This window comes from Emys orbicularis, chromosome 2 (genome assembly GCF_028017835.1).
Source record: "Emys orbicularis isolate rEmyOrb1 chromosome 2, rEmyOrb1.hap1, whole genome shotgun sequence".
In the NCBI taxonomy this organism is placed as follows: Eukaryota; Metazoa; Chordata; order Testudines; family Emydidae; genus Emys; species Emys orbicularis.
In genome coordinates, this window is record NC_088684.1 from 29145311 (window position 1) to 29162561 (window position 17251).

Consider the following 17251-nt stretch of genomic DNA (forward strand, 5'->3'; position numbering starts at 1 on the left):
GGGACTGCACAGCACTGAATATGTGGTCAGAATTGGAGTAACAATAATAGTGTTGCTCTGATTAGGCCCAAATGCTTTTTGGAAGGTGCTGAGTGGAGTTGGGTGAAATTTGTCTGAAACTTTTTGTCAGTGAAAATGCAGATTCAGGTAACTGAAACATTTAGAGAATGTGTGTCAATTTTATTGATTTTGTTTCAGTCAAAAGAAAAATAAATATTTTAAATGGAAACATTTAATTTCAACATTTTTGAAATGAAAAATTTTGAGTATTTGTAATCACACCAGCTTTTTCTTTAGAAATTAACTTCAATTTTATTTTATGTTTTAAAGCTCAAAAATGAAACATTTTGTGCTGCGTCAAATGAAGCATTTTGTTTGAAACAATTTATTTTCCCCTGACTTTTTTGGAATTGTCAGTAAACTGAAAAATCAAATATTTGCACAGAGTTAGTGCTTGGTGCTCTCAGCTCCAAAAGCTTCAATAGGAGCTAAGGGTACAGAGTACCTTGCAGGATCAGGCCCATTAGGAGTAATATGTCCTTTTCGAAGCACCTAGTAACCCAGAGTTTGCTTTACTTTTGAGCATTGCAGAAAAGAATCTTCCAGTCTCTCCCCCTTTTTCCCCTGCCTCCCCTGTAAAGACCCATATCTGGCTGACATACAGCAATGAGGAACACAAATTGGTCCCCTCCACTTCTTTACTTCCCTGATCAATTAAACTAGTGATATCCCCAGAATAGCAAAAAAATATGTATAGCATCTAATATCCTGAGTTTCCCAGGAAACAAAAAAGCTTCTTTTTGACCTAACTACTCTTAAATGCTGCTTTGTTTTCCAAAGGTTCTCCTCATAATAAAGAAAGCAGGTAAATAAGTGAGGTGAAAAATAGACTTGTCAGATTTTCAGAAAAGAGATCATTAGGCCACCCTGCTGTTTTTATGGTTTTATTTATGATTACACACTGTGGTACATGAAATTACTACTGTAGAAAAACTTGTTTACCTACCCATTTTTAATAGGCAGAGGAACAGTAGACTCCAGTTGCAAAGGATGAATGGTATATGGCAGGCTACCAAAGCATCTGCTAGCCATTATGTAAGGAAATTGTCCCATAGCATACATACTATATGAGTCACAAGGTGCATTTTGTTGTCATGGTAAATCCACCTGTTTTGCTCAGTAGCAGTGTAAAGCCTAGGGGAAAATGCATTTTTTAAGTGGCATGCTTGTTTGCAGTGCAGTGTTACCCACCACTAGCTCTCTGTGGATGTGGGGGAGAAGAGCAACAAAGGGACATTCATAATGAAAATGACTCGGTGTAATTTTTGCCCCTCACACTGATCCAGGTAAATGAAAGTGTGGTATCACAAAAACACAAGCTCCTGTTTCTATTGAAATTGTGTTTCGTGAGGCCTCATAGTTTTGTATGCAAATAGTGCCTGAAGTGAAATTGTATCTTCTCATTATACAAAGCTCTTAATTTCACAAGATACAAGATTGCAGCTTTGGTATATCTTTAGGCAAATGATTTTCTCTGGAAGGACTATCAATTTTTTATTCTGTATGATAAAAGATCAGAACAAGTATAAGCTGTGCCCAGTTTCAGTTTGTTCCCAGTACTATTTCTCTCTCTCTCTCTCTCTCTCTCTCTCTCTCTCTGTGCTTGGTGTCCAGACTTAATGTTATGTTGTATGCTAACTATTTTACAGAAGGAGGTCCAAATGCCAATAGGCAACTGCACAGTACAGTCAATTCAGATAGATGCAGGAGGTCAGCAATGCTGAGAAGACATCAGTGGGTAGAGATGTGCACATCTGTTCCACTAAGCATGTATATGCCAATCTACATTTTTACAAACTTTTACAGAAATCTCTCAAATGTACAAGACACAATCTTCCTTGATCCAGTGATTCCTACAGAGGGCAGAGGATGGCTGCAAATGAAAATATGATGATACTCTAGACCTGAAGCAAAAATCAACGTGCTTCATTTTTTCTCATTACTGGTTTCAGCCTTTTGTGAACACTGGCTCTTGACTGCTATGGTTTCTTTCTACAGGAGCCAGTGCTCCTGCTTGCTGCATCTCTGCATGTACTTATGAGGTCTGAACACTGGTGACTCTAACCATTTCCTTGTATCATCATCCATCATCTTCTGCAAAAGTAGCAAGAGCTTATCAAGAAACAGCAGCCAAAATGTTTCAGAAAAATGAAATCACAAAGGGTTGAAACTACAGTGAAGCCTTCTTTGATACAAATGGAATGTGAGATATGAAATTAATTTTGATAAGCATGGGCTCAGAAAAACTGTGGATATGGGAGTTTTCACTATATTTAATACACAGTGGATATTGACGTTGGGAGACAAATTCTTATTTTGCATAAATATCCCACCTCAAGACTCACTTCTGCCATGTTAACTAATGTTGGCGGGGGATGGAACAGGTGGAGATAGCTGTTGTATTTTTTGTTTTGTTTTCAGATTTTTTTGAAAAATTGGAACCACCAAGCCTGTATAATTGAGATCTTAGTACTGTTTGATGACCTGACTCCTCCCTGTTTTCTCCTTGTGGATTGTTATACTTGCTTGTTATGCCTTGTTTTCAATGAAAGAGTAAGCTCTTACAGGTAGGGTCTGTGTCTGTCTATGGTTTTGTACAGCACCTAGCATAATGGGGCTGTGATCCTAATTGAGGCCTTTGTAACACAATACAAATAATAATCAGAAAGTTGTTTGGATAATTAACATTCAAAGAAAGTTTCACATCAGTTGGTTACTTTTGTTATTCAAAGCAGTATGCGTATTACAGAATATAGTTATTACTTCTTGGCTATGCCAAATACTGTTACTAAGTGATCTGTTAAGAACATGTAATTGCATGTTTATTAATCAAAAACCCTTATGAAGTTACTATGTAACGTAAAAGAGAGAGAGAGCGAGAGCATGATATTCCATATAATTTCAAATTCTAGCAAGCCAATTAAACAATGAGAAGAAACAGGCAGCACATTTCTGCGCAGCTATTGCATAAGGGTGGTGATAAAAGGAAGAAGGGTGGAAGTAAAATTACCTGATCAGCCAGGACTAATAACTTCCTAAAGGTGCTTAGCCGCTGAACTCCGTGGGCACCTAAATTCATACAGTGCTTAAATTTTTATAGTAAAAGTTTCCTAGGTACCTCTGTTTCTACATCTGAACATGCACTGCAGCCCCACACCAGATGTCAGGATGGCTGAGTCACAAAGAGATAGGCATTCCTCTGCCAAATTCACCTGTGGGGCCTGATCCGGTAGATGTGCTCAGACACTGCCTACCAGATTAATGCCCTATAGGTGAGCTTGCACAAAACGGCCAAGAGCAGCAGCCCCTCATATTTTTTTTAGTCCAGTGGTTGGGGTACTCACCTCAGATATAGTAGTCCGCCAGCTCAAGTCTCCCCTCCACCGAAGGCAGAGAAGGCATTTCAACAGGGTTCTGCCACCTCTGTGGTAAGTGCCCTAACCACTGGCTATTCTGAGGTGGGGCTCCTTCAGTCTCTCCTCTTGAAGCTGATCTGCTATGGATAAATCCAGAGTCATTACAGCAGGGGGACAGGATCTTGGGGAACCCACTGCACAGGTAAGTGCTCTAACCACCAGGCTACACAGTCAGTTTCATACTTGCTCTTTCTCTAGCCTGATGGCTTTTTAAAATGATTTCTCCACAGTGGAAGTGCTTCAAAGGCAGAGACTGATGGAGTTCCCCATCACAATACTGTACAGCCCAGTAGTCAGGGCACTTACCTGAGAGGTGGCAGATCCCTGTTTAAATTCCTTTTCTCCCTCAGGTGGAGGAGGGACTTGGATGGGGATCTCCCATATCCCAGGTGAGTCCCTAGCTACTAGGCTAAAAGTTGAGGGAGGTTGTCTTCCACCCACCCACAGTTCCAACCTCTTGCCAAAACAGCATAGGTGCCTAACACAAGGGAGGTTTGCAGCTGAGAATTCCAAGCAGAGGCAAGTGCCTCTCTGCAGCCCTGATTTAGGAGACTATCTCTGAGAAAAGGGCTGGTCTCACACCCCATTGACTAGCTTAGGCAAGGAGCCGCCTAGCATGTTGGTTTTGTGAACCCCATTCTGAGGCACTAATCTCTCCCCATTAATTGTATAGGGAGCCTAGGTGCTGAACTCAGGGTTTGAGAATCCTAATGTTTTTCTAGGCACCTGAAAGATAGGTGCCACAATGCTCAGCATCACCACACCTAAATTACTTTGTGACTCTAGCCTGAAATGCATTGGGGATGTAATGCGAGCCTTACTGGTTACTGCCCATCTAAACATGTATAAGTACATGTACTCCTCATAACGTTACAATAGGACAAATGTCCTAATTATTAACTACTACAACCTTTATTTGCTGGACATTATAAACATGTAACTGAAATCACTACTGTAGAAACAGGAGGCTCCAATTGTATGTGCCATTTAATTTCAAAGTAAGGAATTATTTTCATTAGGAGTACTGGCTTGGGTTGTCTAGTTTTATATGGATGGTAAGTACAGTTTGCAAGAGTGTGGCACTTATTGATTAGACAATATATTTACTGTCTTAATGATGTGAATAAATTATAAATTAACATGAACTAATTGGTTTTTATTCATGTTTTTGGTGTAATCATGCACGCTACTTCTGTTAGGTTCTAAGTCCATTTAAAAAGGAACATATATTAAGAGCTGATTATGTAAAGAGTAAGTCTGATCAAGAAGACATTTTTCAGATTACACTTCAAGCCTGAAGAATTATTAGAACATATTGTTAGCTGGAAATGAGCACATTTGCAAAGTGAGTATTAGGTAAATAACTTCATAATTGAATCCCCTACGTTTTAAAGGCTAGACAATGCCACCTTACTTATGTTGAGTAGCACCATTCTTCTCAAGCAGCTGCATTTCAATGGGGCTATTCGAGGAGTAAGATACTAATCAACTTCAGTAAGGGTGGCAGGATCTGGCCCTAAACCAGTATTGGCAGAGGAAGAGAAAAGTGATAGTGTGCCATGCAATATTTAAACACATGGACTTTACATTTTAGATGTCACTTTTATGCATATATGTCTTATCAAACTATGTATGGAATTATACACCCCAAACCCTGACTTCATTGATCTACTAATACCATTCGGCTGCAGTATTAAAACAAGGGCATGAGACACAAATATCTTAAACTTTGTAACAAACTCATTGTAACTGATGTATTTGTTCCCACACAGGAGGAGTGAGACACTGGACAATCTATTAATTTGTTTCCCTATTTGAATAAAAATACAGTCTCGTAAACAAAGAAGGAAGCTAATACCATTTGGACAAAAACATTTACATTACAGGCACTTACTAGAAATGTTTACACTTTGCTTTATTTGAAATATGCTGAGAAGAATGCTCTAAATCTCCCATAGATATAGATATATATATATATATATATAGATATATATATATATATATATAGATAGATATATATATATATATATATATATATATATATATATATATATATTACATCACTATATATTCTCCAACCTGGTCATGCCTAAATGACAGCATTCATGTGAATGGGGTGTGGGAAAACCAGGGATAAGCCTTTAGCCAGCTCCACCCACTGCACAATATGTGTGCACATATGCAGATACATTTGTTTGGCTGGTTATGGATCTGCTTGGAGACCTAAACTCCTTTGAGGATTTTTTCTTTTTTCCCTGGTCTCTTCCTCTTGCTGAGTGCAGTCACTATAAAGTGAGGCAACACTAGTCTTGGCAAGCCAGTCAATTGACCAGTCAAATAATGTCAATTGGCCAACTATTATTTTACCATGGTCATTTATTATCAGATATTCCAGAAATAATGCCCTTAGGTAGGCGGTAGCCTACCTTTCTGACTGCATCATGGTACCATCTGTCAGAAAGCTACTTAAATTCTACTCTACTACATGCTAATGCACGTTCTCGGGGTGAAATTATGAAATTGTTAAAAGTTGAGCATTTTGATTAGCTGGAGTCTTTCTAGAACAAACATTGTATGTATGTGTGTCTTTAGTTGCATCAATACAGGCAACAGCTAACAAAGAAGATTAAACAATTTAAAATACATGAACCCTGCCCCAGGGAGTTTACAATCTAAACTGACTAGACCAACCCCCCTCCCCACGAAATTAACCCACAAGACAATGGGGGAGGGAGAAGAGGATTCACACTCACTAAACCTCCTCTCTCAACACAAACAGAAAAATTAAGCCTCTGTCATCATCCACAAAGCCCCCCAACACCTCTGTCATCATCGGCAAAGCAAATAACCTACATTAAATACCCATGTAAATAAACCCCCAGTTCCCTTCCACACACACCCAAATATATATCCCCATCCAAAAGATATCTCCAAAAAGATAATGAAAAGCAAGATGCTTGTAGAGTAGGTCTGCTGCCTACTTAGCATAAGTCCATTTAAAATTACTTTTTCCTTTTATATGTTTCTTTTATTTCTGTTTAATTTCTTGTCTTTTGTAACTCTTCAGTCTTGAATAACATTTTCATTAAAATAAAAACCTAACATTGCTAAAAATAAGTTATAATTATTTGGTTCATTTTTTGAACTTCATGTAATTGTTTTTTTGCATTTTTCTAAGTTAAAATAACTCAGTAAAGTAATTTTTTTTTATAATTAGGTATAAGTATCTATCTAAGGCAAAGCTTTTCCATATAAAGTCTTATTATTTTTTGTTACTGTTGTTTCGGTTCTAATAAATTAGTGCCTTAACCTATTTAACCATTTTGACTTATGACAATATTTGACCAATGTTTGACTGGTCAATCGACCAATTATTTTTGGAATGGTCAAATGCCCAACCATAGGCAACACTCCCTCATCACATGACTGTTAGTCCTATCATGACCAAAATTAGTGTGTGTTCCCTTCCTACTTTTGAGCTGTTTTAACTATGGATCCAGCCCAGGCAGAAGAAGATTAAAGAGAAAGTGTTCCTTGGGGGGAAATTGAATTGATTCTTTACCAAATTACAGTCACAGATGAAGCAGCAATCAAGACATCTCTAATTAAATGCCCTTCAGAATACAGAGTAGCTAGTCACCAGAGAACATTACAAAATTAACTATAGTATCTAGAGTAGATAGCTCTCAACATCAGTATAATTGGTACACTTTGCAGAACTCATGGAGTAATGCCTTAAGGTTAAAAAAAAAGAAATCACATTACTGATATCCTACCTATACTTATTACACAGTACAATTTGTGAAAAATAGAGAAGAATGTTCAGTAACTTCAAACCCTGACTTTTAGCATTCTAGACTTTCCATCAATTTCAAGCTCCCGCTTATAAGAATGGAATTACTGATCATAATTAAACTCTACATATTGCGCATTTTATGAGTAAGAGCGTGCCTGAATTTCTATATTAGCAGCAGAAAATATATTAGTTATTGAGACACCATGGTATTTGTACTGCTTCAATCAAGACCAAACTGAAATTGCTATGATGTAATGTTTTTCATATCTTTTTTTCTTCAGGAAACAAAATCCACACCTTCATTAATAATTCACATTTTTCCCCTTAAAATATCACAATATCTTTTTTCTCACTTTTGTAATGGAAAAAATGCTCAGTAGCTGTGTTGCTGGTCAGCAATCTACTGGCTCCTGATACACGTCTTTATCGATCCAGCAAGATCATCTCTCCACATTATCTGCTGTTTTCTTCTTTAGTGTTTCTGAAGAACAAAAGTTATGAAATAGTTTAAAATATGTCTAGTCAGAGGAAAAGGAACCTCCACATACATCAGATTTAAGAATAGGAGCAAAATATTGAGTTTGCCGTTCTCCTATAATGAGCTCTGGATCTGTTCCTGGGCGGCACTGCACACCCCTGATAGGGGTTGAGAGTTCTCAGCACCCATCATTTGCAATGTGTGTTTAGTTATTAGGTTGGGAGTCTCTTTTGTTTTGGATTTGCTGTGTTATATTTTATATTAAGTGCAAATATTTTCCCAGAAACTCGATGGACACAGGTATTAGAAAAAATGAGGGAAAATGTCCCCCAGTGAAATGGAAAGAAAGGAAAAAAAACCTATATTTAAACAAAATAAAATAATAATGGGTCAGCCATAAAACCACAAAAGCAATGAAATTCTAAGTTGAGACTTAAAGTAAACTATTAGTTTATCATGATTTTCAAATAGAAAGTCTGAGTTGACAGAAAAATTATACACGGTAACTTTGAAATCAGGAATGTCAAGCTTTGTTAGATCAATGTATTCTAGAGGAGAGCCCTTTACCCCTCCCATACAAAATGCCCTGCTGGCAGCTCCCAGACAGTTCCTGAGGGATTGTGGTGAGAGCATACTGGCTGATCTTATCTGCTGTGGAAGTGATTTAGAGGAAGGAATTCTCTCAAGTAACTAGGATCCAAATTATAATGCACTTTAAAAGAGATCAATTTCCATATTTGAATTGTACCCACACCTGTAAGAAATAGGTAGCTAATTCAATCTGTGGAGTATTTGCATAACTTGCTCCTTCAGTTCCATCCATTAAGTGGTTAGGCTGCAAATGCTGCACCAGGGGAAGAAGCTGAATATTTTTTCAAGGGCAGCCCCGTATAGGGAGTATTACAGTTTTATGAAGCCACAAGTACATTGATTTACAGGCAAAGTCAATACCAAAGAGAAATTCTACACAATTGGGGGTCCAACTGTAACCTTAGTATTGCAAACATCACTGATGAATACTGAGCATGTGTCCTCAAGCATGTCCATCAAATTCCCTAGCTAATTTTGTCAGCCAGCCAACATCACTTTTGTCCTTTGTAATTTCAACCTTGGTGAATTTACTCTACTACAAATCCCAGTATCAACGAGGCACTTGGAAAGCAAGATGCTGCAACACCTGAGTCAGATGAAATGGAGATGCTGGACTGAATGTCAAACTGTCTTCCACAGCTGCCTGTTGTGTATATATGGATCTGACAAAAAACAAAAACAAGCACAAACAAACAAACCCAAAAAACACCACAGCTGGAAAACCCTGCAATAGAGCCTTTTGAGTGGATGAGTAATTACTCAACACTACCCTCTGGGATCTCTCTCTGAATTAAAAACAAAACCATCCGAGCAATTCTTCCCACAATTACTAGGCACTACAGTAGACTTAAGAAAAACACTTCTGTGAGGTTAAGATACATAGTGTAAATTATCCTAACAGCCCACATTTAAGTGAACTGTGATCCTTTCCTTTTTTGTGTATAAAACTGTGTATAAAACTGTATACTGCGTAAAACTCTGTGGACAAAAAACCATCTAACATAAGATCTCACATAACTATCTATAAAATATATAATGTAAAAAATATTGGGACAGATCCTTAGCTGGTGTAAATCTAGCATGCCTGTGTAGTTTCTAGAGTATTAATGTCCTTCTTTATGTACAATCTTCCTGAGCTGACCTACCTCACCTGTGCCAGGCCACATAAATGCCAGTCAGACAGCTTCCTTATGAGATTTTAGAAAACCAATTTCACAAATAATATAAACTATATATTCTACTCTTTTATATAGATTGTCTGTCTTATGATGGACATTTGTAGTGAGCAATAAGTTTGAAACAGTACAGTTGCATTTTTATAGACAATTAACCATGAGTTATGCTTATATTTTTAGGTTAACAGGATTTCATCTTCCTCCACCTGTGACAAGTACAAAGTCTGTGTTTTCACTGCGTTTGACAAGTGACTTTGCAGTTAGTGCCCATGGGTTTAAAGTATACTATGAAGGTAAGAGAACATGATTAACACTCTTCTTAACAACAGGATTTGAAAGCTTTACATCATCCCTATATATAAAGGGCTCAAATGTGACATTTTGCTAGTTGAACTGAACCAGGTACATTTATTAAAAGGTTTAAAATATTTCAATAACCTTTCAATTAGATGCCAGGATCTGTCATAAAAATCAAAGGTTTTAAATACTCCATAATAAATTCCTTATCTTGCCCCAAAACTGATTGATTTCCCATATTGTTTTTCAACCCATCTCACTGTCTGATAGTTGTGGCATTAACATTTTGGAAAAAGTATTACATACATTTTTAATGACTATAATTTTTAGTATTTTCAAAGTTTGTTAGTCCAAAAAATACCAAGTATTAAAGGTTTGCTGATCCTAGCTGAATATTTATTTGTGTACTATATACAAGAAAATGTATAGTAACTAAAGGCAAGATTCTGGCATCCATACAAACATTGAGTACCATCATGTTCCGCAAAAAGTCAGCTTGAAATCAATTATGCACAATGAAAAGAGATTAGCTGTGATTTTTTTTCCCCATCTGCTTTCAGTACATGAAGAAGGGTAATCGAGAATACAAGTTTATTCTCTAAATGTTTTCTGGGCCCCTGGAGCAGAACCAAAGTTTCTGGTTTTACTGTTTATATAGGAGAGGTGATGGTTAAGTTCTGACCTGCTGTCAGTGCTGCCGTCAAGAGTCCCTGTTGGGGTCTTCTGAGGGTTCAATATGTGTGTAGGCATCAGCTTGAATGGAATAATGTGTCATCTTCCTTAATCAAAGGACTATGTTTGTTACATAGGTTCAAAGAGAACTCCTTTATAATCAACCTCATCTTTAAGTTGTCTTTGCATTGTATGAATACTCTGGCCCGACAGATGGTTTGGCCATTACCTTCTATATTTCAAAGCAGTGATTGTGCACTCCCATTTGTGCACAAAATCAGGTCTATTTCCTTGTGAATTCCAAGAGTAATAAATCCTAGGGATCTGTGGTCTCTTTTTATTGGTGCTGACACATAGCTGATCTCTCCCCTTTTAGTTAGGGTGTCTATCAGCTAACCAATAGCTATAAAATATCTGAAGAAGGTCAAATCTCTGAGTTTTATCCTCCTTGTTCCTGTGGATCACTCTGATTTAATCTATGGGAGTTTAAGCAGCTGAGGTGCAGTTTGGGGAGGCAGGGATTAGGAAGATGCCTGGAGGCTCATCTTCTGCACAGAGGACTTATGACTGATATGCATATAGAACACCTATGACTGATGCCAAGCGAAGTTACTTGTCTTCAGCCACAGACACTGCTAGGAACTGTTTACTTGAATACTGCAAGATACTATGCAGTTCGAATACGAATTCACACAAATAGTTTTCCCTAAATCATGTAGTTAATTAAACAAGGAAATTTAAAAAAAGGTTATTTGCCAGTTTTTGAGACCTGTTTTGTAGTTTCTGGTTGTTTTGAACATGTCTAATTACTTTGTTTATTCTGCAATTATTTTCTAGTTCACATACAACAGAAGGATAATTTACAGAACTGAAATTTTAGCTATTGTATAACAAATTATATTTGGGATGGATTACAGACATTTTTTACTCTATTGTCAATTGTAACAGGTGTTTGGTGGTGATTTTGTCCAGCAATATCTTATCTGGAAATGTGTTAAATTATAAGTATTCAAAGTATAATATATAATTTCTTCTTTCATATTTGGAAAATATATGATTTTTTTCCCCTGTTGCTTTGATGGTATAATGTTGAAAGATTCCAGGGACTTTCAAGGTCTAAATAGTGCTTTCTGCACTTCTATAAGGGGTCCTTTAGGTATTTCATACTATTTTTAAAAAATGTTGGGGGGTTCTGTTTGGTTGGCTGGTTTTTGTTTGTTTGTTTGCTTGCTTGCTTGTAAATACTCTCAAAAATCCAATCCTGAAAAAAACAAACCAAAAAAGAAAAGAAAAGAAAACAAAAACAACATCACAACAACAATACAACCTCAAACATTTCTCATCAGGGTAAAAAAAAAATTGCTCTATCCACATAAAACCAGATTATTTGGGCTAAGAGCAGATGGAATGCAGGGAGGTTGGGGAGTTCAAGTTCACACTCTCCAATAGCAGCCGCTGTCCCTCGGCTTTGGTTACATGGGGTACTGGCACCACTGGAAATGTATAAACCTGCATGTGTGTGGCCCATTCTCAGGTACACAATGGCCCTGATCCTGCACTATTAAAATTAATGAGAGCTTTGCTCTTGACTTCAGTGAGCTATGGATCAAGCCCAAAATATGCAAGGTTGTACAAGAAAACCTGTGTGGCTGGTCAGCTGGCAGACTCCTCACACAGCTTCAATCCCAGGCTTAAGCAGCACTCTAACTTTCAATGGGACTTGAACTCCTCAGTCATGTAGGAACTTTAGAAAATTTCACCCTGTGTCAAAATAACCACTGTTTCTTGTAACAAACTAATTAAAACTCTTCTAGTTAATGACACTTGGGCCCTGATTCAGCCAGGCATGTAAGCATGAGCTGAAAGTTAAAGAAACATGTGTTTTGCTGAATCTGGTCTCAAGTGTTTTACTGTATTCTTCCAAAAGAATGAGATGAGACTGCGTTTTCTAAATATCCAAACTTGTAATGCAGCCAGAGGTCCCTCACCCTCCCTCCCTGACCCACAGCAGCACCTGCCTCCCCTAGAACTGGTGATAGGCAGCGTCATCCCCAACAACACTACTTATTTCAATTCCCATTCCCCTGCCTAGCTTGTCTCTCAAACTGCACTCCCCTGCAACCCAGCTGGTGGAAGAGGGGATGACTATTAGATTACATTCATTTGATGTCTTACTCCTTGGCATTAGAGAAAAGATTTATTTAAATGAGATTCCATATCAGTAGACTCTCCAGTACTTTACCCCTGCTCTTCGTGAACACATGCAACCCTGTAAATAATATTTTCAAAACTGTGTCTCTATCTAATGTCCTAAATCCATATGTAGACACCTGATGTGGCCCAATTTTCAAAAGTGCCAAGCCCTCAGCAGTTCCTATTGATCTTTAATATAGCTGCAGGTTGTTCAGTGCCTCTGAAAATCAGGCAATTTATTTAGGTGTCTGAATGTGCAGTTAAAATTTGAAACCTGAGATTAAAAAAAAAGAATGGCACATCACTGAAAACATGAAATAAAGGTAGAATTTGGTAGCTTTCAAGGGGAGGGGGTGAATATTATTGAACTATGTATCTAAATGAATCTATGTTTGAAAGAGTAAGTTGTTGACTGAGTTATGTTAAACATTATTCAGCCTTGTCATATATGAATTACAGGACTCATTCCATTTTTTTTTTAAATAGAAAATGGAGAAGGAAGAATTACTATCTCCCAAACCATGATCAACTTTGCAGTAATTTCTCACTGACATATTTTCAGACATATTCTCTCAGGTATAGATATATGACTGTATGGAAAGCATGGTTGTGCAGTAACTAAACATTTATTTGTGGCTTATCTGAGACATGACCGGAAACTCCAGAGTAGCTGAAAATCTAAGTGAGCTATGAATCTCCTATGGACTTACTCGAGAATGACCTATAGGTATTGTATTAATTTCTCTGTTCCCTTTTTGAGACTAAACAGGGAAAAGGAAACACATAGAATTACAAGTAGAGCACTGAAGAAAGATTTTGCCAACCTATTTCATTCAGCAATCCAATTCTATTTCTGTTTTCAATTTGATTTTTAAGAATAAAACAAATAATAGAAATAGACAACTTAATTACAATTAAGTGTGCTTTAAAACTTCACTCATTGGACAATACCATTGAAAAATTAACATCCTAGCCAATAAGCACAGAAAACTTCATACTATAGCTGGGGGATTTTTTTTTAGATGAATAGTTTATTAGTTGAAAAATGCAGCTTTGCGTCAACCAAAACTATACACAAATCAGGGTAAAATTAGGCAAATAGTTTTGGACAAAAAATTAAAAGAAGAAAAATATTCAAAAAAGTACAAATGTTCAGTTTGACATTTTTGAGTTTAAACATTTCAACTTTTCTTTTTGAAATGTTTCATTTAGAAAATTAGCTATATTTAATTCAAAAAGGGGAGAGAAAACACCTCAAAATGAAATGAAATGTTTTGTTTTGAGTTGAGTGAAACGTTTTATTCCAACTGTTTTTTTTTCTTTTCAGTTTTTCATTTTGGCAAGAAAATACAAAAAATGTCTCTTTCAGGTCATCCCAAATCAAACATTTTTCTAGCTTTTTTTCTCCGCTTCAGACACCAAACCAAAAACACAATTATTTTTCAACTCTACTTCCTCACCCCCAGATTAGCAGATGGAGTTGGTGTTGCAACACATTTAGAATCAGAGGATATGCAGCTTGGTCACTGGTTTTGTTTGAATGGAAGAAGATCATAGAATCATTGAATATCAGGGTTGGAAGGGACCTCAGGAGGTCATCTAGTCCAACCCCCTGCTCAAAGCAGGACCAATTCCCAACTAAATCATCCCAGCCAGGGCTTTGTCAAGCCGGGCCTTAAAAACCTCCAAGGAAGGAGATTCCACCACCTCCCTAGGTAACCCATTCCAGTGCTTCACCACCCTCCTAGTGAAATAGTGTTTCCTAATATCCAACCTAGACCTCCCCCACTGCAACTTGAGACCATTGCTCCTTGTTCTGTCATCTGCCACCACTGAGAACAGCCGAGCTCCATCCTCTTTGGAACCCCCCTTCAGGTAGTTGAAAGCAGCTATCAAATCCCCCCTCATTCTTCTCTTCTGGAGACTAAACAATCCCAGTTCCCTCAGCCTCTCCTCATAAGTCATGTGCTCCAGACCCCTAATCATTTTTGTAGCCCTCCGCTGGACTCTTTCAAATTTTTCCACATACTTCTTGTAGTGTGGGGCCCAAAACTGGACACAGTACTCCAGATGAGGCCTCACCAATGTCGAATAAAGGGGAACGATCACGTTTCTCAATCTGCTGGCAATGCCCCTACTTATACAGCCCAAAATGCCGTTAGCCTTCTTGGTAACAAGAGCACACTGTTGACTCATATCCAGCTTCTCGTCCACTATGACCCCTAGGTCCTTTTCTGCAGAACTTCTACCTAGCCATTCGGTCCCTAGTCTGTAGCAGTGCATAGGATTCTTCCGTCCTAAGTGCAGGACTATGCACTTGTCCTTGTTGAACCTCATCAGGTTTTTTTTGGCCCAATCCTCTAATTTGTCTAGGTCCCTCTGTATCCGATCCCTACCCTCCAGTGTATCTACCACGCCTCCCAGTTTAGTGTCATCTGCAAACTTGCTGAGAGTGCAGTCCACACCATCCTCCAGATCATTAATAAAGATATTAAACAAAACCGGCCCCAGGACCGACCCTTGGGGCACTCCGCTTGAAACCAGCTGCCAACTAGACATGGAGCCATTGCTCACTACCCATTGAGCTCGACGATCCAGCCAGCTTTCTATTCACCTTACAGTCCATTCATCCAGCCCATACTTCTTTAACTTGGCAGCAAGAATACTGTGGGAGACCGTATCAAAAGCTTTGCTAAAGTCAAGGAATAACACATCCACTGCTTTCCCCTCATCCACAGAGCCAGTTATCTCATCATAGATGGCAATTAGGTTAGTCAGGCACGACTTCCCCTTGGTAAATCCATGCTGACTGTTCCTGATCACTCTCCTCTCCTCTAAGTGTTTCATAATTGATTCCTTGAGGACCTGCTCCATGATTTTTCCAGGGACTGAGGTGAGGCTGACTGTCCTGTAGTTCCCCGGATCCTCCTTCTTCCCTTTTTTAAAGATGGGAACTACATTAGCCTTTTTCCAGTCATCCGGGACCTCCCCTGATCGCCATGAGTTTTCAAAGATGATGGCCAATGGCTCCTCAATCACATCCACCAACTCCATTAGCACCCTTGGATGCAGCGCATTCGGCCCCATGGATTTGTGCTCATCCAGTTTTTCTAAATAGTCCTGAACCACTTCTTTCTCCACGGAGGGCTGGTCACCTCCTCCCCATACTGTGCTGCCCAGTCCAGCAGTCTGGGAACTGACCTTGTTTGTGAAGACAGAGGCAAAAAAAGCATTGAGTACATTAGCTTTTTCCACATCCTCTGTCACTAGGTTGCCTCCCTCATTCAGTAAGGGGCCCACACTTTCCTTGACTTTCTTCTTGTTGCTAACATACCTGAAGAAACCCTTCTTGTTACTCTTAACATCTCTTGAGTTAGTCATCCAGGCCCTGAGATACAGAAGGAAGATGACAATCTGAGTCCAGTGAATGTACCACTATTGTTGTATTTACAGGCTGTCTGTGAACGAGTTGGTCCTCAATTCTGTCTGCCATTCTTCCATGTTCACACACTTGGGTAAGATCAATTTCTCCACCATTTGAGAGAGAACACTTTTATAGTACAGACAAAGTAACCTAGAAGAAAGGAGTATGTATAAAATAATATGCAAAGCTGTAAATGAGACAAACTGAAAAGCGCTGCTCAAAAGAAGAGGAAGACATGACAGTTGGTTCAAGTAAATTAAATAGGAGAAATATTGAGTCATGAGCTTTGCCAGCAGCAAAATATTGGTTTCCTTTTTCTCACTGAATGCTGGCTTATTTGCACTGGCTGGAGCGCTGTGGTTATGGAGGCAAGACTCTACCATCTCTCCATGCCCACCTGCTCTGGGAAGGGAGTATGTCAGTCCACAGCACCCCTTATTCCAACCCCCTGGTCCCAATATCTAGGTAATTACACAGGGGTGTGGGTGGGTGTGTGGTAGGGTGAAAATTCTTAAGTCTTCTTAAATCCCCTGAATGAGCACTTATTCCAAGCCACAATCTATCCCTGACAGCCACTTTTATATTAGTCTTGGTGAGATTAGTTTATTTTTGGAATAAAACAAAATCCACTTTGATTCATGTTTCTATTTTCTGTTGTCCTGTGATACATAATGCAGCTTATTCACTGTGTGCATGCAAGAGAGAGATACAGCTGCTCAGAAAGAAAGGGAGATAGCAGCTTGTAGCACACAGCAGGGGCCTCAATGAGTCTAGTTGTGTTTGAATAATGTGTTCTTTTGCTTTTACTGGACTATTTGATAGCTGTAAAGCAGGTAGCTGGTCCAGTTAAGGTTGCTGACTTCATTAATGAACATGGGGGTAAAAAGTGCAGTATCTGAACAAGGACAGGAGAGGGGGAGGAGAGGTCAAGGAAATAGTCAAAGCATTTTCCAACCCATATAGGAGTTGGCTAGTACAGATTACTAAATATGCATAAATCTTCTAATGATGTAAATAATATTAATGTAATAGATATAGGAAAGAAAGCCCCATTATATTTTCTCTATAGCAATTTTTACTCAGGGTAAATTGCATATCAGAAACCTTGTTTTGCAGTCTCATTGATCTTGAAACACTTTGAAATGGAAA

The 17251-nt window shown here is 38.4% G+C and overlaps 1 protein-coding gene across 3 annotated transcripts in view; it reads left to right on the top strand.

Moving 5' to 3' along the window:
- The window catches only part of CSMD3 (CUB and Sushi multiple domains 3), a 1171353-nt gene that overhangs the window by 178578 nt on the left and 975524 nt on the right, over positions 1–17251 (top strand). For all 3 annotated transcript variants that reach the window (XM_065399724.1, XM_065399725.1, XM_065399726.1), the window contains exon 3: positions 9697–9809. In XM_065399724.1, coding sequence (XP_065255796.1) covers positions 9697–9809 — 113 coding nt within the window. The remainder of the gene's footprint in view (positions 1–9696; positions 9810–17251) is intronic.